The sequence below is a fragment of the Bufo gargarizans genome, chromosome 6 (assembly GCF_014858855.1).
Source record: "Bufo gargarizans isolate SCDJY-AF-19 chromosome 6, ASM1485885v1, whole genome shotgun sequence".
NCBI lineage: Eukaryota > Metazoa > Chordata > Amphibia > Anura > Bufonidae > Bufo > Bufo gargarizans.
This window is the reverse complement of record NC_058085.1, coordinates 234,483,197-234,510,745: the sequence shown is the minus strand read 5'-3', so window position 1 is coordinate 234,510,745 and position 27,549 is coordinate 234,483,197. Positions and strand designations below refer to the sequence as shown.

Genomic DNA, 27,549 nt, shown 5'->3' with positions numbered 1-27,549 from the left:
CACAAGACCCATAACTTTTTTTTTTCTTTTTCTATGGAGTTGTGTGAGGGCTTGATTTTTGAGGGACAACTTGTATTTTTCATTGGTATCATTTTGGAGTAAATGGCGCTTTTTGATCGCTTGTTATTACGTTTTTTTCGGTGGAAACTAAGAATAAATTAGAAATTCTTTATTTTTTTTATTTTTATTTTTTACGGCGTTCACCATAGGGGATAATTTATGTAATATTTATGTAGTCCGGGTCGTTACGGACGCGGCAATACCAAACATATGGGGGATATTTTCTTTTTGCAATTTTTTTCATTGAAAAGCGTATTTTCTAATGAAAAAAAAAGCATATTTTTTTATTTTATGGAATTTTTTTTATTTAATAAATGTGTATTTATTTATTTATTTTTTTACTACTTAAAAGTCCCACAAAGGGACTATAATATACAGTATTTTGATTGCTTTTAAAATGTAATGCATTATCTCTATAAGGCATTACATTTCAATAGCATTTCAATAGCATTTGAATAGCGATGCTATTCAAACCTTGACCAGCAGGTGGCGCCAGAGAGGCACGGCCTGCTGGAAATAACTGAAGACAGGCTCGGGGCCCTGATCGGAAGTGAGGTAAGCTTCCGAACACATCAGCACCCCGCGATCTTATTTTCGGGGTGCTGATGGGAGACAGAGGGAGTCCGCTCCCTCTGTCACCACTTTACATGCAGCGGGCGCCATTGCGCCCGGCATGTAAAGGGTTAAACAGCCCGGATCGGCACTCCTGCCGGTCCGGGCTGTTAGAGCAGGGTCCCGGCTCTCATGTGAGAGCTGGGTCCGTGCTCCCCGCTGCACGGGGGAGCCGTGCAGTGCTTAGACCGGGCCGCCGTAAAAACGCGGCAGCCCAGCCTAAGGCCCCTTAGTGACCGCCGTAAAAACACGTATGGGTGGTCACTAAGGGGTTAAGGACCGGGCTCATTTTCACCTTAAGGACCGGGCCATTTTTTGCAAATCTGACCAGTGTCACTTTAAGTGCTCATAACTTTCAAACGCTTTGACTTACCCAGGCCGTTCTGAGATTGTTTTTTCGTCACATATTGTACTTCATGACACTGCTAAAATTGGGTCAAAAAAGTTATTTTTTTTGCATAAAAAAATACATTTTTTACCAAAAATTTTGAAAAATTAGCAAATTTCAAAGTTTCAGTTTCTCTACTTCTGTAATACATAGTAATACCCCCAAAAATTGTGATGACTTTACATTCCCCATATGTCTACTTCATGTTTGTAGCATTTTGGGAATGATATTTTATTTTTTGGGGATGTTACAAGGCTTAGAAGTTTAGAAGCAAATTTTGAAATTTTGGAGAAATCTTCAAAATCCCACTTTTTATGGACCAGTTCAGGTTTGAAGTCATATTGTGAGGCTTAGATAATAGAAACCTCCCAAAAATGACCCCATTCTAGAAACTACACCCCTCAAGGTATTCAAAACTGTTTTTTCAAACTTTATTAACCCTTTAGGTGTTCCACAAGAGTTAATGGCAGATGGAGAAACAATTTTGAAATTTCTATTTTTTGGAAAATTTTCCAATATAATAAATTTTTTCCAGGAGTAAAATAAGGGTTAACTGCCAAACAACACTCAAAATGGGTTGCCCTGATTCTGTAGTTTGCAAAAACACCCCATATGTGGTCGTAAACTACTGTTTGGCTGAACGGTAGCACATAGAAGGAGGGGAACACCATATGGGTTTTGGAAGGCAGATTTTGCAGGACTGGTTTTGTTTATACCATGTCCCATTTGAAGCCCCCTGTTGCACCCCTAGAATAGAAATTTCAAAAAAGTGACTCCATCTAAGAAAGTACACCCCTCAAGGTATTCAAAACTGGGTTTACAAACTTTGTTAACCCTTTAGGTGTTCCACAAGAGTTAATGGCAGATGGAGAAACAATTATGAAATTTCAATTTTTTGGAAAATTTTCCAATATAATCAATTTTTTCTAGGAGTAAAACAAGGGTTAACTGCCAAACAACACTCAAAATGGGTTGCCCTGATTCTGTAGTTTGCAAAAACACCCCATATGTGGTCGTAAACTACTGTTTGGCCGAACGGTAGCACATAGAAGGAGGGGAACACCATATGGGTTTTGGAAGGCAGATTTTGCAGGACTGGTTTTGTTTATACCATGTCCCATTTGAAGCCCCCTGTTGCACCCCTAGAATAGAAATTTCAAAAAAGTGACTCCATCTAAGAAAGTACACCCCTCAAGGTATTCAAAACTGGGTTTACAAACTTTGTTAACCCTTTAGGTGTTCCACAAGAGTTAATGGCAGATGGAGAAACAATTATGAAATTTCAATTTTTTGGAAAATTTTCCAATATAATAAATTTTTTCTAGGAGTAAAACAAGGGTTAACTGCCAAACAACACTCAAAATGGGTTGCCCTGATTCTGTAGTTTGCAAAAACACCCCATATGTGGTCGTAAACTACTGTTTGGCCGAACGGTAGCACATAGAAGGAGGGGAACACCATATGGGTTTTGGAAGGCAGATTTTGCAGGACTGGTTTTGTTTATACCATGTCCCATTTGAAGCCCCCTGTTGCACCCCTAGAATAGAAATTTCAAAAAAGTGACTCCATCTAAGAAAGTACACCCCTCAAGGTATTCAAAACTGGGTTTACAAACTTTGTTAACCCTTTAGGTGTTCCACAAGAGTTAATGGCAGATGGAGAAACAATTATGAAATTTCAATTTTTTGGAAAATTTTCCATTATAATCAATTTTTTCTAGGAGTAAAACAAGGGTTAACTGCCAAACAACACTCAAAATGGGTTGCCCTGATTCTGTAGTTTGCAAAAACACCCCATATGTGGTCGTAAACTACTGTTTGGCCGAACGGTAGCACATAGAAGGAGGGGAACACCATATGGGTTTTGGAAGGCAGATTTTGCAGGACTGGTTTTGTTTATACCATGTCCCATTTGAAGCCCCCTGTTGCACCCCTAGAATAGAAATTTCAAAAAAGTGACTCCATCTAAGAAAGTACACCCCTCAAGGTATTCAAAACTGGGTTTACAAACTTTGTTAACCCTTTAGGTGTTCCACAAGAGTTAATGGCAGATGGAGAAACAATTATGAAATTTCAATTTTTTTGAAAATTTTCCAATATAATCAATTTTTTCTAGGAGTAAAACAAGGGTTAACTGCCAAACAACACTCAAAATGGGTTGCCCTGATTCTGTAGTTAGCAGAAACACCCCATATGTGGTGGTAAACTACTATTTGGCTAAACGGCAGGACATAGAAGAAGGGGAACGCCATATGGTTTTTGGAAGGCAGATTTTGCTGGACTGGTTTATTTACACCATGTACCCTTTCAAGCCCCCTGATGCACCCCTAGAGTAGAAACTCCATAAAAGTGACCCCATCTAGGAAACTACGGGATAAGGTGGTTGTTGTTTTGGGACTATTTTTGGGGTAAATTTGATATTTGGTTGCTCTATATTACTCTTTTTTGAGGCAATGTAACAAAAAAATTAAAATCTAAAATTGTTTCTACATTCGCTATTTAGTTTTGTGGAACACCTAAAGGGTTAACATAGTTTGTAAAGTAACTTTTGAATACCTTGAGGGGTGTAGTTTCTTAGATGGGGTCACTTTTTTGGAGTTTCTAGTCTGGGCTACATCAGGGGGGGCTTCTAATGGGACATGGTGTCAAAAAAAAAACTGTCCATCAAAATCTGCCTTCCAGAAACCGTATGGCGTTCCCTTCGTTCTATGCCCTGCCGTGCGGCTATATAGCCATTTACGACCACATATGGGGTGTTTCTGCAAACGACAGAATCGGGACAATAAATATTTAGTTTTGTTTGGCTGTTAACCCTTGCTTTATTACCGGCAAAATGGATTTAAATTGAAATTTTGCCCAAAAATAGGTGTTTTGGCACCGTTTTTATTTTATATTTTTAACACCGTTCATCCGAGGCGTTTGGTCAAAAGTTATTTTTATAGCGACGACTTTTACGCACGCGACGATGCCCAATATGTATGGCTCTCAGACTTTGGAGACACTAAGCAGGCATCCTAAAACTGCGGCCCTCCAGATGTTGTAAAACTACAATTCCCACCATGCCCTGCTGATGGCTGTAGGTTGTCTGGGCATGCTGGGAGTTATAGTTTTACAACATCTGGAGGGCCGCAGTTTGAGGATGCCTGCACTAAAACTAATATTTTTGGGGGAAAGAAAAATAGTTTTCGTGTCTCCAAAGTCTGAGAGCCATAGTGTTTTATGTTCTCTAGTGAACTGTTGGGGATTATAAAAATTTAGTACTCCATGGAAGTGTGATACTCCCTGAAGCAATCGATAACGCAGAGGCCCGGATGATCGGGGCACGTGTCGCACTGAGTGGTGGTGTCCTTCCGTATCCCCCTCATGCGACACACTCTGCACTTTTTTTGGGTTCGTCCCTTCTTTCCAGTATGGGGGACCACACCTGGAAAGTGTTGGCCAGGGACGATCCGGGCGCCTCCAGTTCCCGAGGTACTCCGGCCTGCTCTTTCCCGGTCCGAAAAGATCAGGTCCTTGAGGACTGCCTCATAGAATTGGAGGAATGTCCCTGTGCTGCCAGCGCTTCGGGATAGTACAAAAGAGTTGTACATGGCAACCTGCACCAAGTAGACCGCAACTTTTTTGTACCATGCCCGGGTTTTGCGCATGGCGTTATATGGCGTGAGGACTTGATCCGAGAGATCAACTCCTCCCATATACCGATTGTAGTCGACGATACAATCGGGCTTGAGGACCGTTGCCGCGGTACCTCGCACAGGGACTGGGGTGGTGCCGTTACCGTGGATTGTGGACAGCATAAGGACATCCCTCTTGTCCTTATACCTGACCAGCAACAGGTTTCCACTGGTAAGTGCACGGGTCTCACCCCTGGGGATAGGTACCTGGAGGGGGTAGGCAGGGAGGCCGCGCTGATTTTTCCGCACGGTCCCACAAGCGAACGTAGATCTGGCGGCAAGGGACCTGAACAAGGGAATGCTGGTATAAAAGTTATCCACGTACAAGTGGTAACCATTATCCAGCAGTGGGTACATAAGGTCCCACACGAGTTTCCCGCTAACACCCAGAGTGGGGGGACATTCTGGGGGTTGAATACGGGAATCTCGCCCCTCGTACACACGAAATTTGTAAGTGTACCCTGAGGTACTCTCACAAATTTTGTATAGCTTCACGCCATACCTCGCTCGCTTTGTGGGAATATATTGGCGGAAACTGAGTCTCCCCTTGAACGCAATGAGCGACTCATCAACCGCGACCTCCCTTCCAGGTACGTAGGCCTGCTGAAATGTGGCCCCAAAGTGATCGATGACAGGCCGTATCTTATACAGCCGGTCATAGGCAGGATCACCTCGGGGTGGACATGCTGCATTATCGGAATAATGCAGACATTTCCGGATGGCCTCAAACCGGGAGCGTGTCATGACCATACTGTACAGTGGGGTCTGGTACAGGACGTCCCCACTCCAGTATTGCCTGACACTGGGTTTTTGGACTAGACCCATATGCAGCACGAGGCCCCAAAATGTCCTCATTTCGGCTGCACTGACCGGCGTCCAGCCACCGGGTCTAGCCAAAACTGAGCCTGGGTTTTGAGCGACGAACTGTTGGGCGTACAGATTCGTCTGCTCCACCATCAAATTCACCAGTGGGTTACTGAAAAAAAAACTAAAATAGTCAATTTCAGTAAACCCCACTGTGGGAATCTGGATTCCAGGATTGCCAGCGAAATCCGGAATCTCAGGCTCAAAGTCCACTGGGGGACACCAGCTAAGTTCATCGGCAGGGGTCTCCGGTGAACTTATTTGGTGGGCCGGGAAACCAGTACGAACCCCAGGGCGGCTCGTACTAGGGTGGGCCACAGGATCCCTAGCATGTGCGGCCCCTGGCTCCGCCTGGCGGCGTCTCCGCCGCCTTGGTGGCTCATCGTCATCCGATGATGATGAGGAGGATGCTGATGATAAGAGGAATGTGGGGTCATCCTCATCCTCACTGGGGCTCTCGGAGTCGGAGGCAATCTGGGCATATGCCTCCTCGGCCGAGAACACCCGGCGGGCCATGGGTGTGTGTGCGTGTAGGTGTGCGTGTGTGTAAAACTTTATTATATGTGCGTGTGTGTGGGGGCAACGGGTGTTCGCGTACTAAAAAAAGGAAAAAAGGGCAAGTGTTAGGAAAAAAAAAAAGTTGCTGATTAGCGGTACAACGCTGATCAGCGGTGGGGCAGGCGATGCGCTAACAGTGGACGGACGCTAAAAAGTGCCGACCAGTCAGCGAACGCAGAAAAAAAAGTGGTGGTGAGGGGGCTAGTGGTGGTGGTGGGGGGGGGGGGGTTGGGGGGAGTGGTGGGGGGATGGGTGGAGGGGGTGGGGGGGCTGGTGGTGGTGGGGGGCTGGTAGGGGGGGGCAAGTGGCAGGGGGGGGTCTGGGGTCTGATAGATGGATCAAAAAAAGTTTTGTGTAAAAGTTTAGTTTTTTTTTTTTTTTTTTTTTTCCTAACTAACTTTTCCCTTCTTTCCCTGCCTAACGATGCCTCTCCCTCACTGACCCTAACCTACCTGGGTGGCGATGGGTGCAGGAGGGTGATGGATGGCGATTAGGGGGACACAGGAGCTGGTGCTGGACGATGCTGCCGGGTGCTCGTGCAGAACAGGAAGAGGAGGGGAGAGAGGAGCGCAGGAAGTTTGAATCTCGCGCCTCTCTCCCCTGCACCAATCAGCACCCTGGACAGCAGTGTTCAGCACCAGGGCCAGCACCGCCTCCTCAAATCCTCGGACTGCGATTGGTGGTGTATAATTACGCCACCGATCGCAGTCTTTTTCCGGTTCATCGGGTCACCGGACACCCGAATGGACCGGAAACGCAGAAAACCGCAGGTCTGAATTGACCTGCGGTTTTCTGCGATCGCCGATACGGGGGGGTCAAATGACCCCCCCCTGCGTTGTTACGGGATGCCGGCTGAATGATTTCAGCCGAAATCCCGTTCCGATTAACCCCCGCGGCGCCGGAATGCCGATTTTAAGTCAGGACGTACCGGTACGCCCTTGGTCCTTAAGGACTCGGGAAATAGGGCGTACCGGTACGCCCTGTGTCCTTAAGGGGTTAAATAGGTGAATCTCATTAAGGTTACATAATTGCTCATTACAATACATTCAACAAATATCAATATAAAACATGATTACAAAATTCATCAAACTTGATGGAAACTCTTATCTTGATCGAGAGGACATCGCCCGACATGAAATCTCCATGCGATCACTATATATGTTTTTTGTATTTGTTTTTATTCTTGATAGATCTCTCCATTTATGATTTTCTACAACAGGGGATCTAAAGCCAATGGATTGAATGTTATATATTTTAGGAATTGTGCGGCCACCATAGTGGGACAGAGGAGGCGAGCTGTGGGTGATGGATGCGGGAGCCTGGGACATAAGACACGTGAGTGCCTGGTCCTTCGCTCCACACAGGGGCATGCACCCAGAGATGGTTGCTTGCGCCAGTGTTTAACATCCGATTCCACAAAGTCTCTATTGAGGACCGTAGGAGGCGGGGATGTAGTTACTGGAGCCATGGCTATAGCCAGCCTTGGTCTCTTGTGCCGGTGGGGACTGTGCACTGGATTTATCCCCTGTGTACACTTCCCCATAGACATTACCCGGTTCCTGACGGCCACTGTTCCAATAGACCGCGTATGAACCCGTTATCAGGGTCACATAGTGACAACTACATTGGTTTTCGATCCTCCCGATTGACATGCGCAGTAGCGTAATAGCCGCTGAGTTTGTGGCGGCTGTAATGCGCATGCGCGGGAAGTGGAGAGTATTCGCGAGTCCTGGGTACGTTCTGGCATTTGCGTACAGGCGGTCTGTGCGCATGCTCGGGACGCGACAGGATCTCGTGCTTCATTGATAGGTTTTGGCGCCTGTGCAGTCTGTGTCAGGGGACGCCAACGCTGGATCGCAATATGAGATTTCGTGACGTGGTCTGTCCTTCTCTTAAGTTTTTACTTTCAATAGTTTTTTATTATCAGAGTATTGGCTCATGCTGAAAAATGAAACAACATTGACAGTACAGGCAATAATAAGAGTCACTGAGCACAGTACTCCTGTTTTTTGTTTAAGTACAAAATTAAGCCGTACAGACAGGTATAATTTTCCATAGCCTTCTCTTAAGTTTTTAATTAATACACATCTATGCACGGCTGCACTTTATATGATAATTAGCAATACTTATGTATGTAATACTGGTTTTTACATGTGATTCAAAGTTATTCTCACATTATTGACACATTGGGTTAATATTATGATGGTTTATATACATTGATACACTTTGATGAATTTTGTAATCATGTTTTATATTGATATTTGTTGAATGTATTGTAATGAGCAATTATGTAACCTTAATGAGATTCACCCCTTTAAATATGTAGAGAGTAGAGTTGAGCGAACACCTGGATGTTCGGGTTCGAGAAGTTCGGCCGAACTTCCCGGAAATGTTCAGGATCCGAACCCGACCCGAACCCCATTGAAGTCAATGGGGACCCAAACTTTTCGGCACTAAAAAGGCTGTAAAACAGCCCAGGAAAGGGCTAGAGGGCTGCAAAAGGCAGCAACATGTAGGTAAATCCCCTGCAAACAAATGTGGATAGGGAAATGAATTAAAATAAAAATAAAATAAATAAAAATTAACCAATATCAATTGGAGAGAGGTCCCATAGCAGAGAATCTGGCTTCACGTCACCCACCACTGTAACAGTCCATTGTCATATATTTAGGCCCCGGCACCCAGGCAGAGGAGAGAGGTCCCATAACAGAGAATCTGGCTTCATGTCAGCAGAGAATCAGTCTTCATGTCATAGCAGATAATCATGCTTCACGTCACCCAACACTGGAACAGTCCATTGTCAGATATTTAGGCCCAGCACCCAGGCAGAGGAGAGAGGTCCCGTAACAGAGAATCTGGCTTCATGTCAGCAGAGAATCTGGCTTCATGTCATAGCAGAGAATCATGCTTCACGTCACCAAACGCTGGAACAGTCCATTGTCAGATATTTAGGCCCAGGCAGAGGAGAGAGGTCCCGTAACAGAGAATCTGGCTTCATGTCAGCAGAGAATCAGTCTTCATGTCATAGCAGAGAATCATGCTTTACGTCCCCCAACACTGGAACAGTCCATTGTCATATATTTAGTCCCCGGCACCCAGACAGAGGAGAGGTTCATTCAACTTTGGGTTGCCCCGCAATATAATGGTAAAATGAAAATAAAAATAGGATTGAATGAGGAAGTGCCCTGGAGTAGAATAATATATGGTTAAGGGGAGGTAGTTAATGTCTAATCTGCACAAGGGATGGACAGGTCCTGTGGGATCCATGCCTGGTTCATTTTTATGAACGTCAGCTTGTCCACATTGGCTGTAGACAGGCGGCTGCGTTTGTCTGTAATGACACCCCCTGCCGTGCTGAATACACGTTCAGACAAAACGCTGGCCGCCGGGCAGGCCAGCACCTCCAAGGCATAAAAGGCTAGCTCTGGCCACGTGGACAATTTAGAGACCCAGAAGTTGAATGGGGCCGAACCATCAGTCAGTACGTGGAGGGGTGTGCACACGTACTGTTCCACCATGTTAGTGAAATGTTGCCTCCTGCTAACACGTTGCGTATCAGGTGGTGGTGCAGTTAGCTGTGGCGTGTTGACAAAACTTTTCCACATCTCTGCCATGCTAACCCTGCCCTCAGAGGAGCTGGCCGTGACACAGCTGCCTTGGCGACCTCTTGCTCCTCCTGCCTTGGCCTTGGGCTTCCACTTGTTCCCCTGTGACATTTGGGAATGCTCTCAGTAGCGCGTCTACCAACGTGCGCTTGTACTCGCGCATCTTCCTATTACGCTCCAGTGCAGGAAGTTATGTGGGCACATTGTCTTTGTACTGTGGATCCAGCAGGGTGGCAACCCAGTAGTCCGCACACGTTAAAATGTGGGCAACTCTGCTGTCGTTGCGCAGGCACTGCAGCATGTAGTCGCTCATGTGTGCCAGGCTGCCCAGAGGTAAGGACAAGCTGTCCTCTGTGGGAGGTGTATCGTCATTGCCCTGCGTTTCCCCCCAGCCACGCACCAGTGATGGGCCCGAGCTGCGTTGGGTGCCACCCTGCTGTGACCATGCTTCATCCTCATCCTCCTCCACCTCCTCCTCATCCTCGTCCTCCAGTAGTGGGCCCTGGCTGGCCACATTTGTACCTGGCCTCTGCTGTTGCAAAAAAACTTCCTCTGAGTCACTTCTAAGAGACTGGCCTGAAAGTGCTAAAAATGACCCCTCTTCCTCCTCCTCCTCCTGGGCCACCTCCTCTTCCATCATCGCCCTAAGTGTTTTCTCAAGGAGACATAGAAGTGGTATTGTAACGCTGATAACGGCGTCATCGCCACTGGCCATGTTGGTGGAGTACTCGAAACAGTGCAACAGTGCACAAGTCTCGCATGGAGGCCCAGTCATTGGTGGTGAAGTGGTGCTGTTCCGCAGTGCGACTGACCCGTTCGTGCTGCAGCTGAAACTCCACTATGGCCTGCTGCTGCTCGCACAGTCTGTCCAGCATGTGCAAGGTGGAGTTCCACCTGGTGGGCACGTCGCATATGAGGCGGTGAGTGGGAAGGCCGAAGTTACGCTGTAGCCGGAAGCGCGAACAGACGGCCCGCACTTTATGCAGCAGCTCTGACATGTCGGGGTAGTTGTGAATGAACTTCTGCACCACCAAATTCAGCACATGCGCCAGGCAAGGGATGTGCGTCAAACCGGCTATTCCCAGAGCTGTAACGAGATTTCGCCCATTATCGCACACCACCCGGCCGGGCTTGAGGCTCACCGGCAGCAACCACTCGTCGGTCTGTTGTTCTATACCCCGCCACAACTCCTGTGCGGTGTGGGGCCTGTCCCCCAAACACATGAGTTTCAGAATGGCCTGCTGACTTTTACCTCGGGCTGTGCTAAAGTTGGTGGTGAAGGTGTGTGGCTGACTGGATCAGCAGGTGGAAGAAGAGGAGGAGGAAGCCGAGTAGGAGGAGGAGCAACAGAAGGCAAAAAATGCTGCCCTGTGATCCTTGGCGGCGGAAGGATGTGCGCCAAACAGCTCTCCGCCTGCGGCCCAGCCGCCACTACATTTACCCAGTGTGCCGTTAGGGAGATATAGCGTCCCTGGCCGTGCTTACTGGTCCACGTATCTGTGGTTAGGTGGACCTTGCCACAGATGGCGTTGCGCAGTGCACACTTGATTTTATCGGATACTTGGTTGTGCAGGGAAGGCACGGCTCTCTTGGAGAAGTAGTGCCGGCTGGGAACAACATACTGTGGGACAGCAAGCGAAATGAGCTGTTTGAAGCTGTCTGTGTCCACCAGCCTAAATGACAGCATTTCATAGGCCAGTAGTTTAGAAATGCTGGCATTCAGGGCCAGGGATCGAGGGTGGCTAGGTGGGAATTTACGCTTTCTCTCAAATGTTTGTGAGATGGAGAGCTGAACGCTGCCATGTGACATGGTTGAGATGCTTGGTGACGGAGGTGGTGGTGGTGTTGGTGGTACATTCTCTGTTTGCTGGGTGGCAGGTGCCAACGTTCCTCCAGAGGCGGAGGAAGAGGCCGAGGCGGCAGCAGCAGCAGAAGAGGCCGAGGCGGCAGCAGCAGAAGAGGTAGCAGGGGGAGCCTGAGTGACTTCCTTGTTTTAAAGGTGTTTACTCCACTGCAGTTCATGCTTTGCATGCAGGTTGTGCTAAGGTTCAGAACGTTAATGCCTCGCTTCAGGCTCTGATGGCACAGCGTGCAAACCACTCGGGTCTTGTCGTCAGCACATTGTTTGAAGAAGTGCCATGCCAGGGAACTCCTTGAAGCTGCCTTTGGGGTGCTCGGTCCCAGGTGGCTGCAGTCAGTAGCAGGCGGAGTCTCTTGGCGGCGGGTGTTCTGCTTTTGCCCACTGCTCCCTCTTTTGCTACGCTGTTGGCTCGGTCTCACCACTGCCTCTTCCTCCGAACTGTGAAAGTCAGTGGCACGACCTTCATTCCATGTGGGGTCTAGGACCTCATCGTCCCCTGCATCGTCTTCCACCCAGTCTTGATCCCTGACCTCCTGTTCAGTCTGCACACTGCAGAAAGACGCAGCAGTTGGCACCTGTGTTTCGTCATCATCATCAGAGACGTGCTGAGGTGGTATTCCCATGTCCTCATCATCAGGAAACATAAATGGTTGTGCGTCAGTGCATTCTATGTCTTCCACCGCTGGGGAAGGGCTAGGTGGATGCCCTTGGGAAACCCTGCCAGCGGAGTCTTCAAACAGCATAAGAGACTGCTGCATAACTTGAGGCTCAGACAGTTTCCCTGGTATGCATGGGGGTGATGTGACAGACTGATGGGCTTGGTTTTCAGGCGCCATCTGTGCGCTTTCTGCAGAAGACTGGGTGGGAGATAATGTGAACGTGCTGGACCCACTGTCGGCCACCCAATTGACTAATGCCTGTACCTGCTCAGGCCTTACCATCCTTAGAACGGCATTGGGCCCCACCAAATATCGCTGTAAATTCTGGCGGCTACTGGGACCTGAGGTAGTTGGTACACTAGGACGTGTGGCTGTGGCAGAACGGCCACGTCCTCTCCCAGCACCAGAGGGTCCACTAACACCACCACGACCATGTCCGCGTCCCTTACTAGATGTTTTCCTCATTGTTACCGTTCGCCACAATAAGAAAAATATTTGACCCAATGTATTGAATTCAAATTCAGGCCTTTTTTTACAGACACCTAACACTATCTGGCTATCTATTTATGTACCGTATTACACTAATACAGGCACAGCAGTAACGACAGATTTAGCTGGATATAAATTTGAGGCCTAGTATTTTGGCGCTGGAAGACAGGTATACGTTTACGGACAGAATTAGACTTGGAAATGCACGGTAGCGTGTGAAGTTATTGAGAGTGACCCTATCTGCACCTTGAATCTAATATACCCTTTTAGGGATAGATTTAAAGTAGGCCTGATACAGCAGAAACCACTAATTTAGAGAATTGCTAAGTTGGGAATTGTATTTCAACCCAGAACAAAAACTGTGCTTTGACGGACACAAAATAACTTGACCAGCTACAGCAATAACCACAGATTTAGCTGAATATAAATTTGAGGCCTATTATTTAGGCGCTGGGTGACAGGTATACGTTTACAGACAGAATTAGACTTGGAATTGCACAGTAGCGTGTGTGTGAAGTTATTGAGAATGACCCTATCAGCACCTTGAATCTAATATACCCTTTTAATGAATAGATTTAAAGTAGGCCTGATACAGCAGAAACCACTAATTTAGGAAATTGCTAAGTTGGGAATTGTATTTCAACCCTGAACAAAAATATATCCTTTGCCAGACAGCAGACAGTATTACAATTGGCTGGCCACAGCTGAAACACCAGATTTAGGGTACTGCTATTTTGGCAATTGTATTTCACCCCTCAATAAAATAGCAAGCACAACCAAGCCCCTGATGTAGGATATAGCCAAAAAATAACCACACTATTGATGGTTAAATGCACTTGGTGACAGCTTGACCCTGATGTTGGAATGTAGGATATAGCCAAAAAATAACCACACTATTGATGGTTAAATGCACTTGGTGACAGCTTGCCCCTGATGTAGGATATAGCCAAAAAATAACCACACTATTGATGGTTAAATGCACTTGGTGACAGCTTGCCCCTGATGTAGGATAAAGCCAAAAAATAACCACACTATTGATGGTTAAATGTACTTGGTGGCAGCTTGTGCCCCCAGAAAAAAGTGAATGAAAAACGCTCTGGGCAGCCTAAAAACAGTGAGCAATTGAATAGCAGCAGTTCAATGATCCACAGCTGCTGATCGATCACTGAATGAAGTCTTTTGGAGGAGTTAATCACTGCCTAATCTCGCCCTAACAGTCGCAGCTGCAACCTCTCCCTACACTGATCAGAGCAGAGTGACGTGCGGCGCTACGTGACTCCAGCTTAAATGGAGGCTGGGTCATATGCTGCACTGGCCAATCACAGCCATGCCAATAGTAGGCATGGCTGTGACGGCCTCTTGGGGCAAGTAGCATGACGCTTGTTGATTGGCTGCTTTGCAGCCTTTCAAAAAGCGCCAAGAAAACGACGAACACCAAATCCGAACCCGGACTTTTACTAAAATGTTTGGGTTCGGGTCTGTGTCACTGACACCCCAAAATTTGGTACGAACCCGAACCATACAGTTCGGGTTCGCTCATCCCTAGTAGAGAGCACTATGTTCACTAGCTTGATAAAGGCTCCATTGAGAGGGCTGAAATGCTGCATCGCGTTTAAGTGTGAATAAACGTCACTGAATTTTCACAAGACCAGAGTGCTGCCATTCATTTGACATTTCTATATATATACATATACACACTGAACAAAAATATAAATTCAACACTTTGGGTTTTGCTCCCATTTTGCATGAGCTGAACTCAAAGATCGGAAACATTTTCTATATACACAAAAGACCCATTACTCTCAAATATTGTTCACAAATCTGTCTAAATCTGTGTTAGTGAGCACCTCTCCTTTGCCGAGACAATCCATTCCACCTCACAGGTGTGACAACTCAAGGTGCTGATTAGACAACATGAATATTGCACAGATGTGCCTTAGACTTCCCACAATAAAAGACCACTCTGAAATGTGCAGTTTGATCACATAGCACAATGCCACAGATGTTGCAACGTCTGAGGGAGCGTGGAATTGGCATGCTGACTGCAAGAATGTCTACCAGAGCTGTTGACCATGCAATGCATGTTCATTTCTCTACCATAAGTAATCTCCAAAGGCGTTTTAGAGAATTTGGCAGTACATCCAACTGGCCTCACAACCACAGACCACGTGAAAGCACACCTGTCCAGGACCTCCACATCCAGCATGGTCACCTCCATGATCGTCTGAGACCAGCCACCCGGACAGCTGCAGCATCAATCGGTTTGCATAACCAAAGAATTTCTGCACAAACTGTCAGAAAGAAGTCTCGGGGAAGCTCATCTGCATGCTCGTCGTCCTCATTGGGGTTTGGACCTGACTGGATTTCGTCTTCATAACCGACTCGAGTGGGTAAATGCTCACATTCGATGGCGTCTGGCATGTTGGAGAGGCGTTCTGTTCACGGATGAGTCCCAGTTTTCACTGTTCAGGGCAGATCGCAGACAGCGTGTGTGGCGTTGTGTGGGTGAGCGGTTTGCTGACGTTTTGGATCGAGTGGCCTATGGTGGTGGTGGGGTTATGGTATGGGCAGGCGTATGTTATGGACAGTGAACACAGATGCATTTTATAGATGACATTTTGAATGCACAGAGATACCGTGATGAGATCCTGAGGCCCATTGTTGTGCCATTTATTCACGACCATCACCTCATGTTGCAGCATGATAACGCACGGCCCCATATTGCAAGGATCTGTACACAATTCCTGGAAGCTGAAAACATCCCAGTTCTTGCATGGCCAGCATACTCACCGGACATGTCGCCCATTGAGCATGTTTGGGATGCTCTGGATCCGCGTATACGACAGCGTGTTCCACTTCCTGCCAATATTCTGCAACTTCGCACAGCTATTGAAGAGGAGTGGACCAACATTTCACGGGCCACAATCAACAACCTGATCAACTCTATGCGACTGAGATTTGTTGCTGCATGAGGCAAATGGTGGCCACATCAAATGCTGACTGGTTTTCTGATTCCCCCCAGTAAGGCAAAACTGTGCACATTTCAGAGTGACCTTTTATTGTGGGAAGTCTAAGGCACACCTGTGCAATATTCATGCTGTCTAATCAGCTCCTTGATATGCCACACCTGTGAGGTGGGATGGATTATCTCGGCAAAGGAGAAGTGCTCACTAATACAGATTTAGACAGATTTGTGAACAATATTTTGAGAGTAATGGGTCTTTTGTGTATGTAGAAAATGTTTCAGATCTTCGAGTGGGAGCAAAACCGAAAGTGTTCTGTTTATATTTTTGTTAAGTGTATATATTATAATATAGGGACGACTATTGTGACTATTTTATTTTACATGGATTTTCATTTTATTTTTTCGCTTATTAGTAGTTTATTTTTTAAATAGTTTTCTTTTCTTTACTTATATGGCATACATATATTTAAATAGATGTCCTCCATTAAAAAGGTCAGTCGTTAAAAAATCCCTTGATGGTATTTACACTTTTTTCACTTTTGCACTTTTCCATTGTAACCAGAGCCTCCAAAGGAACCTTAGTTATAAGGCAAAACAGCCTCTTGTGGGGGCATTTTACACATACAGATCTGATCCTGGTCTGCTAAGACCCAGCAGCTGTGCTCTACCCAAGACATCCGACGACCATATGATCACTAGGTCCAACAGAGGAAGCGGCATGGCCTCTTTCTCTGTTCACTTCAGAAGTGGTAATAAACCTCTTCTGTTTTGCACTGTGGCACCCCGGCTGTCTCTGATTGCAGGAGCTTTGATCTCTCACCATACATCTATGACTCTCTGAATTAAAGGCCAGCTCCGTACGCGTACGCACTTGGTTGCTATGAGGTTGAACGTGTTATGAGATTTAATAAACATAGCAGCTTTCTTTCAGGAACAGCGCCACTCTTGTCAATGTTCTACGTTTGGTATTGCAAGTCAGCCTGTATTCAAGTGAATGGGAGTGAGCTACATTACCAAACACCGCTTATGGAGAAGAGTGGAGCTGTTCATGGTAGAAAGGAGCCATGTTTTTTTGCATTCTATACAACCCATTTACCACTAGCTACCCATTACTATTGAGCAGTTCCACTTCGGTCTAGCCATAAATATTAATATTTTACAAAAATATGAATATATAAACTCTCTATATCACATGGCAGGATGGATCATTGATATGATTTTCACTTTATTCTGAGAGCTCATCGACATTCCTATACCACCCCACTTCCTCCTGCTATGTGTGTATGTGCAGCCTGAAAATTCAGAAGTCTCATAATCTGGCATTTGTTTCCAGTGCGGCACAGCAGACGGATCGGAGAGCACCGCAACAACAGTTACTGCGGCAGATATTCCTTTCAATGGGAGACAGCTCTGAGGATTGCAGAAAGCCTTGCAGAGAAGGGTCATGTCCATTCTCTGTGTGCCTGTGGCTTTAAGCCAGTGCTCCACGGTCATTAGCGTTGCCTCTTGTTGAAATGAATGGGAGGCAGAAAGGACGTGGCTGCCGGCGAATTTTGGCTGCCGGCGACGCCAAAATTCCTCTGTAAAACCTGCAGTGTGAACGGCCCTTAGTCTTTCTGAAGGCTCTCTGACCTTACAAGTGAGTTTTATAGCGTTTGCTATTAAGTCAATAATATGGGACCTGTAGGCTTCCATTGATTTGTGATTATTGGAATGTTACTGTACTGATGACTATCAAGAAGTACTCACCTAACCAGTGCTTTGTTGTACTTACAGAACTGCCACATAGAGCTAAACGCCTGCTTCCATCTGTGATAGAAATAGATGCAGAGGAGGTCGGACATCTGCAGCGAACAGCAGAGTGGGAGATTCATGAAGGTGAGTGATAGGTTTTACCTATCATCCAAGTTTAAAGAGGACCTTTCACTAGAATAAAAAAATCTAAACTAACTATACAGACATGGAGAGCGGCGCCCAGGGATCTCCCTGCACTTACTGTTATACCTGGGCGCCGCTCCGTTCTCCCGGTATAGCCTCCGGTATCTTCATATGTTAGGCTCCACCCAGTTGAACCTGCCGGCATCTCATTCTCCCATGCTGTAGCGCTGGCCAATCGCAGCGCTCGGCTCATAGCCTGAGAGAAAAAAAAAAAACTCTCGGGCTATGAGCTGAGCGCTGTGATTGGCCAGCGCTACAGCATGGGGGAAGGAGACGCCGGCAGGTTCCACTGGGTGGAGCCTAACATATGAAGATACCAGAGGCTGTACCGGGAGAACGGAGCGGCGCCCAGGTATAACAGTAAGTGCAGGGAGATCCCTGGGCGCCGCTCTCCATGTCTGTATAGTTAGTTTAGATTTTTTATTCTAGTGAAAGGTCCTCTTTAACTGTATTGCAAAGTTAAAAGGAGCATCTAATAAAAATGACCTTGAGATTTGGGTGTTGGTGGGACTAAATACTATACATATTGCATGCTATACCATACATGCTGTGTATTATTATGTATACAAATCCATATTATCTTTTGATTTGTACCGTCACAGTGGAGTCTTTTCTGTGTGAAACTTTAGTCTAGTAATTTTTTGTTTCTGGCCCATATTCATTGGGGGACACAGGAACTGTGAGTATAGCTATGTCCTCTAGGAGGCGTTGACACTAGTAAAAGCTGTTAGCTCCTCCCCTGGCAGCTATACCCCCTCCAGCCTGGAGAAAGAGCTTCAGTTTTTTCTAGTGTCAATAGGAGGCAAGACTGCTCTGCAGGGTAGCTCCTGAAGATTTTTTATTTTATTTTTTTATTTTTCTTCTTTTCAGGTGGGAAACAGTGGTCGTCTAGCCTCCCTCTTGTCCCGGGGGAGCACGCCAGCGTTGGTCCACCACACTGCCTCCTCCCTCCACAAGAAGACAAGGTGGACCAGGGCAGCCTCGCTCCCCTTCATCCCCCAAGCAGAAGGGTCACCTAGGCCCGCCAAAGAGACCCTCCCGCCATACCAGACTCCTGCCACTCCAGTGCCAGCTGCTGAGGAGGTGACCCTGCAGGAAAAAGGTGACCTTGCGGGTCCACTTATGTAGGGTGAAGAGAAGAGGATGAAGATGAGGTGAGTACACGGGACTAGGTAAGTATGAAGCTCTCTGCCCCCTCCCTCCCTCTTTGGCATATCGAGTTAACAGGCACGGCTGCCGGGGAACTTTATTTATTTTACAAACAAGACCCCTAAGACAGAAGGGGTTAATCCGCCACTGTGAGAGATGGGAGCCCATGAATTGCGCTGACACCACCAACGATACGTGGACGCCCCCTCTCACTCCCCCTCTAGGCCGACGACTATTCCGGCTCATAGGAGGTTAATGAAAAGATCTCCACCTGCACAACAGGTAAAAAGAGCGGAGCGTGGGTGACTCCCGCTCCCCGTTATTCACCACCATATTCCGCCCCTTTTTGGGAGCGAGCGCCCGGGGGGGGGGGGGGGATGCGAGCTGGCGCAAATTCTTCCCGCCTAGCTGTTCCCCCTCCCCCAGAAGCCAGCTGAGTACCGCCTCTAGGTCTCTGGTCACTTAACCCTTCCTGGCCAGCCACTTCTTTTAGGCCTGCGCGAGGTTAGAAGGCAGTGCAGTTGCTGATACTCAAATTAACCCTTCATACGTTATTTTAAAAAAAAGGCGCATTTTATACGGGCTCTGGCCCCCTCAGCACACATCATAACCGTGCAGTACTAGACTGGGCCCGTGCCCTGTCCCGGTCACAGGAGGACCTCTCATAGTCCCAATCCGCCCTACACGGTCGCTTAATTGATAATTCTGCATGCACCTGCATAATACATGGAACCCTGAAGGATTCCCAATACGCCCTACACGGTCGCTTAATTGATAATTCTGCATGCACCTGCGCAATTCAGAAGGACCCCTGAAGGATTCCCAATACGCCCTTCGGGGCCGTTTGGCTGACAATCCTCCACCTGTGCAATCAAGGAGGATCTCTGACATTCCCAATCCACCCTTCTGGGTCGTGTGGTTGATAATTCTCCGCCTGCCCAATTCAATACAGGACCTCTGACCATCCCAATCCACCCTTCTGGGTTGTGTGGTTGATAATTCTCCGCCTGCGCAATTCAATACAGGACCTCTGACCATCCCAATCCACCCTCTGGGGTCGTTCGGTTGATAATGCTCCGCCTGCGAAATCCAGTGGAGGGACCTCTAGAAGTTCCCACTCCACCCTCCTGGGTAGTTTGGTTGATAAGTCCCCAACTGTGCAGTTGGCGGAATTGCATCTCCACTGGGTTCAGTACCTGCCGTACGCATTAGCCCCTTCCATAGGTGCCAGGATGACATCATCACTGGTTACTTTGTGTGCTGTATGGATTACCCCCATTCGTAGGTGCAATAATTGCACTCCCACGGTGTACAGGACTCGCCATATGCACTATTTCCCATCGTGGGCATTAACCCCCCTTTTTAGGGGAGTATTTCCCTACCACTGGCTTCAGTACTCGTCGCATGCATTCAACCTTCCATAGGTAGGGTAATTGCACATGGTCCCAACTGTCGCTATCCTCTCCATAGACGGAGTGTTGCACTTCACCGTGCTTCCAACTACATTTCCCCCTTCCACAAGTGATCCACTAGTGGGGAATACCTAAACACCTCGGGATGCTGCAATTCAACTACACCACTGCTCTACGTGCCTTTGCTTATTTTACACGGGTACACTTACTCTAGTGGTATATGGGTGCCGCCAGTGGATACGGTGGCTATTCCTTCTTTCTTTTGGCGCTGTCTTCTCAGGGGATTGCCTAGCATCACTTGTGTCCTAGAGACCCCCCATCTCCTTGGGCCTCCACCGTTCCAGTCGGTCATGCTATTGTCCGCATCAATGCGTAGTGCGTACACCATTGCACATATATGATGAGTACGTTCCAGCGAGTCGAGTGTTCAGTGACTCTGTATTCTCTATCCACCACTCCTCCTTTTCTGAGGAAGTGGTTATGCTGACACTCTGGTTTAGCTACTACAGCGTGTTCCCCCACACAGGTGCAGCTTTTTTGCTAATGCTCGAGTTTGTAGTTGCTGCAGTGGGACATCCCCCTCAGGTAGGGGTCCTTCCCTGGCGCTAGCTTGGCACTTGCTCCTGTTCAGCTCCCTTCCAGGTAGTGTTTTTTACGGTAGCTCTACTTCACTGGAGCAGTATAGTATGTGGCTTCTACGAATAGTCTCAGGCCCCCCTCACTGTGCGCTGACAGGGCAAGCGCTGGCTCCTACTGTGGGAGTGGTATTTGCGTTACCACTACATACTTCGGTTTTTATTGCACAGCTCATTCGTCAGGTGGTGGCCTCTTCTAGCACTGAATTTGGTGGCCTCTGCGTGTTGGTCCCCTCCTCTGCTGCGGTATCGGGCTAGCAATACAGTGAGACTCCTCTGGCGTGGCTTTCTCCTCAGGCAGAGTTTTTTGGCGCAGCCACTTAATCCTTGGCTACTTCTGTATAGCGCCGGTCTCAGATGGGGAATGGGCTTCAGTCCTAGCCTATTCCTTTCCTGTCTTTTCCTCTGGCTCATGGTCCATAGCCACCCCGCAAATTTTGGTAGCTCCTATGTTACTACCTTCTCTCATCTGCTTTTGCACGGAGTATGCGTTTTGTGGCACTCCGGTCCCGACTGGTGGGCTGTTGCGCCCACCACATACCTCCTTCTCCAGGGAATCCTTCCATTGCTCCTGGGTGTGCTAACAGTATCTACACAACAGATTCCCACCTTTCTCTCCCGAGCAAGATATCCGGAAGAATGCGGCGTGGACACCCTGATGTCTCCTTGACAGGAGTTCGCCCTCCTTATGTGTTTTCCCCTTCCCCCTCCGACCCAGAGTTCTACGGAAGATCAGGATGGAGGTCATTCCGACACTCCTTTTCGATCCGGATTGGCCCCGTCACACATGGTACGCTGACCTCGTTCTCCTTCTAGGAGACGTCCCTCAGTCACTGCCGCTCAGAGACGACCTTCTTTCACAGGGTCCGGTCTGCCATCAGCATTTAAGGTCTCTTTGTTTGACGGCGTGGCCATTGAAACCGTCATTCTAACGCGCAGAGGGTTTTCGGCGGATGTCCTCTGCACTATGATTTAGGCCAGGAAGCCTGCGTTGTCCAGGATCTATTACAGGACCTGGAGGTCCTTCCTGGGTTCTGTAAACTCAGAAATATTCCACCACTTCCTTTTTCTCTCCCCACACTCCTGTCCTTCTTTAATTAAGGTTGGACTATAGTCTGGCCCTTTAGTTCTTTGAAGGGTCAGGTGTCGGCGCTTCTATTCTTTCCCAGCTCCCACCGGCCCCCTTGAGGCCTGTAAGGACTTTTTTTTTCAGGGAGTGGCACATATGGTTCCACTGTACCATCCTCCTTTACTACATTAGGATCTGAATTTAGTCCTTTCAGCGGTCCATGCTTCCCCCTTGGAGTCCTTGCTGGAGATTTCTCTCAGACTCCTGTCCGGGAAGGTAGTTTTTTCTGGTCACTATCACTTCCATCAGACTGGTTTCTAAGTTGGCGGCGCCTGTCCCTCCTTTTCTTCGGAAGTTGGTCTCTGACTTCCATATTAACGAGGAAATTGTCCTTCCCTCACTGTGCCCATCTCCTTCACGCCCTCAGGAAAAGGAGTTACACCATTTGGACGTTGTCTCCGGTCCCTTCGCAGTACAGATCCCCTTTTTCTCATTCCGGAGGGTCCTCGAAAGGGATTGGCGGCTTCCAAGGTGGCAATCACACGCTAAATTCGGTCTACAATTGCTGAAGCATACCGCGCTCGAGGCAGGATTCCGCCCTTAGGTGTCACGGCTCACTCCACCAGAGCGGTGGGCGCAGCTTGGGCTCGGAGGAAGCGTGCTTCGGCTGCACAGTTGTGTAAGGCGGCTACTGGCCCTCCTTACACACATTCACAAAATTTTACCAGGTGCATTACTTATGCATCGGCAGTTCTTAGATGCCTGCAGGGACGATTGCTTACATGGGTCTGTGGTTTTTCCCTGTGGACTGCTTTTGAACGTCCCACGGTTCCTGTGTCCCCCAATAAATATGGGCGAGAAAAGGAGATTTTTGTATAACTTACCAGTAAAATCTTTCTTGCTCTTCATTGGGGGACACAGCACCCACCCAGTATTGTTGTTCGACCACAGTTGTGGCAGTTGCGGGTTTGAACCCCGTTGGGTCTTTTGGCATGGTGGTGTTCCATGTTTTTTCTTGGTCAGCTTGCTTCTCCTACTGCTTGTACACAAACGGAAGCTCTCTCTCCAGGCTGGAGAGGGGATAGCTGCCAGGGGAGGGGCTAACAGCTTCTGCCTAGTTTTAACGCCTCCTAGAGGACATAGCTATACCCACGGTTCCTGTGTCCCCCAATGAAGAGCCTGAAAGAGATTTTACCGGTAAGTTATACAAAAATCTTATCTGGTCGTCTGTTTCCAGATTTGGACTGTTGGAATTGTTAGATATCCAGGTGCTGGACTAAAAGGATTAATTTTCCTGTTGAACATCCCTTTCCCCACAGATGGGTCAACACATCTTATGACGTCTGGAGGACCACCAGATTCTAAGCGAAAATATACTTTAACCTCAAGAAGAACGCATGAGTCTAAGACTGCCCCCCCTGACGTGAACTCATATCCTTGTTCTGAATGTGACAAGTGTTTCTCAGAAGCATTACACCTTGAGAGCCATCGGAAATTCCACAGCATCCCTGCCCTGTTTGCCTCTGCGGAGGAAGGGAAGAGCTTCACCACGTCTTCTGAGCTCGGCACACACATTAAGGTCCACTCAGGGGAGAAGCTGTTTGCTTGTCCCGACTGTGGAAAGTGTTTTACATTGAAGTCAAATCTGGTCGCTCACAAGGCCATTCACGCGGGGGAGAAGCCTTTTGCCTGTGCTGAATGCGGCAGACATTTTGCATTGAAATCCTCCCTCATTACGCATATGTCCATTCATGCTCTTGAGAAACCGTACGTCTGCACTATTTGCGGCAAGTGTTTCACCTCCAGTGCCCGCCTATCCTTCCATCAGACTACACATATAGGGGAGAAAACATATGAATGTGAAGAATGCGGGAAAGTGTTTACTGCCAGCGGAAGTCTTAACCGCCACAAAAGAACACACACAGGGGAGAAACCATATGCTTGCAAAATTTGTGGAAAGTGCTTCAACAGAGAAACCAACCTCTATAGACACCAAATGATCCACACAAGATGATGATGACGGTGGTGTTTTCTTGTTTGTCATTAAATACCCCTCACTATGAGTAGAGAGGGCCGCTATAAACTGTACAATCAAAATGTACACTCTTGTAGAGTAATATATGAGGAGATTACATCTGCAGAGATCTGTGAGATGATACCCATGGAAATTGTATGGGGAAATATCTGAAGTCAGTATTGCTTGAATCTGTGTTGGTGTACTTTGCACTAAATTTATATTTATGTTGTTTCTTAAAGGGGTTCTCTGGGAATGATTTAATATGACTGGTTGTGACCACTTGCAGAGCTGCCTGGGAGGTGTGAGGGGGCAGGGACTCACTACACGCTACTCTGTGGCATTTACTACATATTGGCGAGTTTTCCTGTCAGGCTGCTCAGCCATGATAGCATATTATAGGCAGGATGACATCATTACCATCTATTGTAGAGCAGTGCATAGAGGCCCCACTCCCTCTCCCCCTCCTAGGCAGCTTTGCAAGTGAAAGCAACCAGTCCTGCTCATGTTCCATGACAGGTTGCTGATGGCCATTTTTAAATAATTTCCTGAGAACCCCTTTAAATTTGGTGCATCTTTAAACCTAATACTTTTGTCTAGAAATGCTACTCCAGTTTTTTTTATGCCTCTCAAAGAAGTTTTGGACTTTTAAAAAAAAGTTACAGTGATAAATCTGGAGTGAAACTAACAGCAAACTGTTCAAACTTTCCCACCCGCTTTTCCAAATTGGAGTGATGTACATTGGAAAATGTTGCAGCCCTATTTTTGTGTCTTTTGAAGGAATTATGTAGTAAAGGGTTTGATACATCCCCCTCCCCTCCCCCTCCATAGCTTTAACTCCACTGACAGTGAGATTTGCAGCAGTTAACCTTACATTATATAACTCCATTGATTGCCAGAAGTCTGAGCAGTACCAAGGGGTTGGAACACCTTAAAGAACACCCACCATTTAGTCTTGGGAATCACTAGGGGGTTGGGGGGTTACATCACTATGACATATGGAAAGATTCATTAAGGTGGAACCTGTCAGTGGCTTTAGGTTGCTGTTGTCCTCGCCCTCAGTCCCAAGGACAGATGAGGCGTTGTGCATGAGCCTCTGGTTTGCAAACCCATTCATGGAAATGTTCCCCTTTCTCTATTGTTTATTCACCATTGTAGCAGCTGTGCAATTTTTCTGTCATGTTTTGCTTGCCTTAAAGAGCATCTGTCTGCTGGATAAACCCTATGGAACTAACAATGTCTGGTAGGGTTGATCCTGCCGAGCAAACCGATTTATGTCTCTCTGTCGCACTATGCCTAAAAAAATAATAATTATTAATTATTATAAATTATGTCTTCAGTGCATCGAGGGTGGGCCCAAGCCCTTTGGAGCACCAGAGCTGCTTCACTCTGCACTTGGAGCCAGTCCCAGGACAGTGATGTCACACTTTTACTCAGATGACAAGATGATCGGCTTTATTTGGATGAAGGATGATGTCCTCTGTGTGCAGTAGTGATCTGCACTACTAGGAAAGCAGAGGATGATGTACTGCATATGTGCGAGAGTGTAAACCACCGCGCGAGATTACAGCATCTCTCCTGGCCTTGTCAGGCAGATTGGGGGGGGGGGGGGGGGACTGGCTCTAAATGCACAGAGGAGGAGCTCTGAGGGGCACATCGCAAACGGAGGAACATAAATAAAATCGGAGTCTCATTCGCATCCCCACCTATCCCTTGGTTGAACTTGACTTATGTCTTTTTTCAACCGTATTAACTATGTAAGGTATCAATGCTACCAGACATTATGCCTGGTTTAATAGGATTGATCCTGCTGACACATTCTCATTAAGCCATTCCGTTATTCATCCATTCACTTGCCCAGTTGTTGTTTCATCGCTTCCTGTTTACATCTATTTTTAATAATAAAGTACATTTTTTAAGCATAACAGCAAAGTAAATGCTAATTACAGAGGAGTCTGCACCCCTCGCACATAATTTCCAGAATATATTATATACAGACTATGAGCTCAGGCTACCGATGACCCTTAATCCTGAATTTAGATCCTTATCATCATACTTGGAATTATCACAAATTGAAATCTGAGTAGTTAAGCAGTTGGCTTTCCAATGCTGAAGAAAATCTCCAGAAGAGAGATGGAAAGCTTCCCGTGTCCATATGTAAGAGACACACATCCAGTCCAGTGCAAATTCCTTTATATCCAAAAAGCAAAACTGTGACGCACAATTATTTCTATTAAAATAGCACTCCCACAGCAATTTTTATTCCCTAACCTGAAAGGTACCGGATGTAGTCTTCTTACCAGTGACTGTATTTGTGAGTAATCCCCTTCCTTCTGATCCTTAGCTGTGTCCTGTTACCCGCATTCTGATCACCAACTGACACAGGACAGGAGGTCAGTTATTTCTCTATTTATTCCTATGAGACTGACATTGAGGCTCCCATAAGAATACATAGAGAAACTGACTTCCTGTCCACACATAAGATACTGTGTTATTTGGAGTGTCAGAGTGTCGGTCACATGACACAGCTGAAGATCAGAAGGGAGGTTATAACTCACAAATCCAGTCACAGGTAAGATTAAAGGGAACCTGTCACCGGGATTTTGGGTATAGAACTGAGGACATGGGTTGCTAGATGGCCGCTAGCACATCCGCAATACCCAGTCCCCATAGCTCTGTGTGCTTTTATTGTGTATTAAAACTGATTTGATACATATGCAAAGTAACCTGAGATGAGTCAGAGCTTGAAAATATGACTCTTCTCTGGTCTCACAAGTAAGATATGACTGTTTTATGTTAATTTGCATATGTATCAAATCCGTTTTTTTACACAATAAAAGCACACAGAGCTATGGGGACTGGGTATTGTGGATGTGCTAGCGGCCATCTAGCAACCCATGTCTTCAGCTCTATACCCAAAATCCCGGTGACAGGCTCCCTTTAAGTTTTTATTAAAGGTTCACATACCTAGGTCTGCAGTCAGGTGAAGGTCTGAGCTGAATGCCAACAGTAAAGATAAATGCCCCCATTAGTGCACCCAGTAAGAATAATGCCCCTATCATTGGCCCACTTCTCTGCTTTTGCAAAAAAAAAAAGAAAACTTACCTCCTCAATTTGCTCGCTTCGAGGTGAACACTTGCTGCTGACTGGATGTGCAGGGCAGGACCTGTGCTTCAGCGTGATGACGTCTCTGAGGTCCTGTCCTGAGCTTCCAGTGAACAGTGAGTGTTCACAGCCGCCCAATTTTAATGGATTGGATTTTTTTTTTATTAACACAAGTGCTGGTGCTTTACTAATGAGTGCCCCACAACGAAAGCCTCATTAGTAACAGTCCGCACAGGAAAATACCGGCAGCGTCAGGGCCACTAAAATATCGGAGTTGCCGGTGAGATACTGGCCAGTTTGCAACCCTAGTAGCAGAACAGACATATGTATTTTTGTCCCACATCCAATCCCCATTATTGGTGGATTGGATGCGGACCCCTTCATTTCAAAGGGGCCACAAAGGATGCAGACAGTACACAGTGTGTTCTCTGCATTGGATGTGGAACAAAAATACCATGGTGTGAATGGAGCCTTATCTTTATTTAACCATTAC

The 27,549-nt window shown here is 47.0% G+C and overlaps 1 protein-coding gene across 2 annotated transcripts in view; it reads left to right on the top strand.

The window, feature by feature from the left end:
* Positions 1 to 25,876, top strand: part of LOC122939798 (oocyte zinc finger protein XlCOF8.4-like) — a 74,797-nt gene extending 48,921 nt beyond the window's left edge. The window contains exons 10-11 of one of the 2 annotated variants that reach the window (XM_044295943.1): positions 17,511 to 17,612; positions 23,257 to 25,876. In XM_044295943.1, the coding sequence (XP_044151878.1) occupies positions 17,511 to 17,612; positions 23,257 to 23,951 (797 nt within the window). In that variant the 3' untranslated portion in view covers positions 23,952 to 25,876. Of the gene's footprint in view, positions 1 to 17,510; positions 17,613 to 18,542; positions 23,235 to 23,256 lie in introns of those variants that run through there. The other variant, XM_044295944.1, reaches the window with a different exon arrangement.
* The last annotated feature ends 1,673 nt before the right edge of the window (positions 25,877 to 27,549 follow it).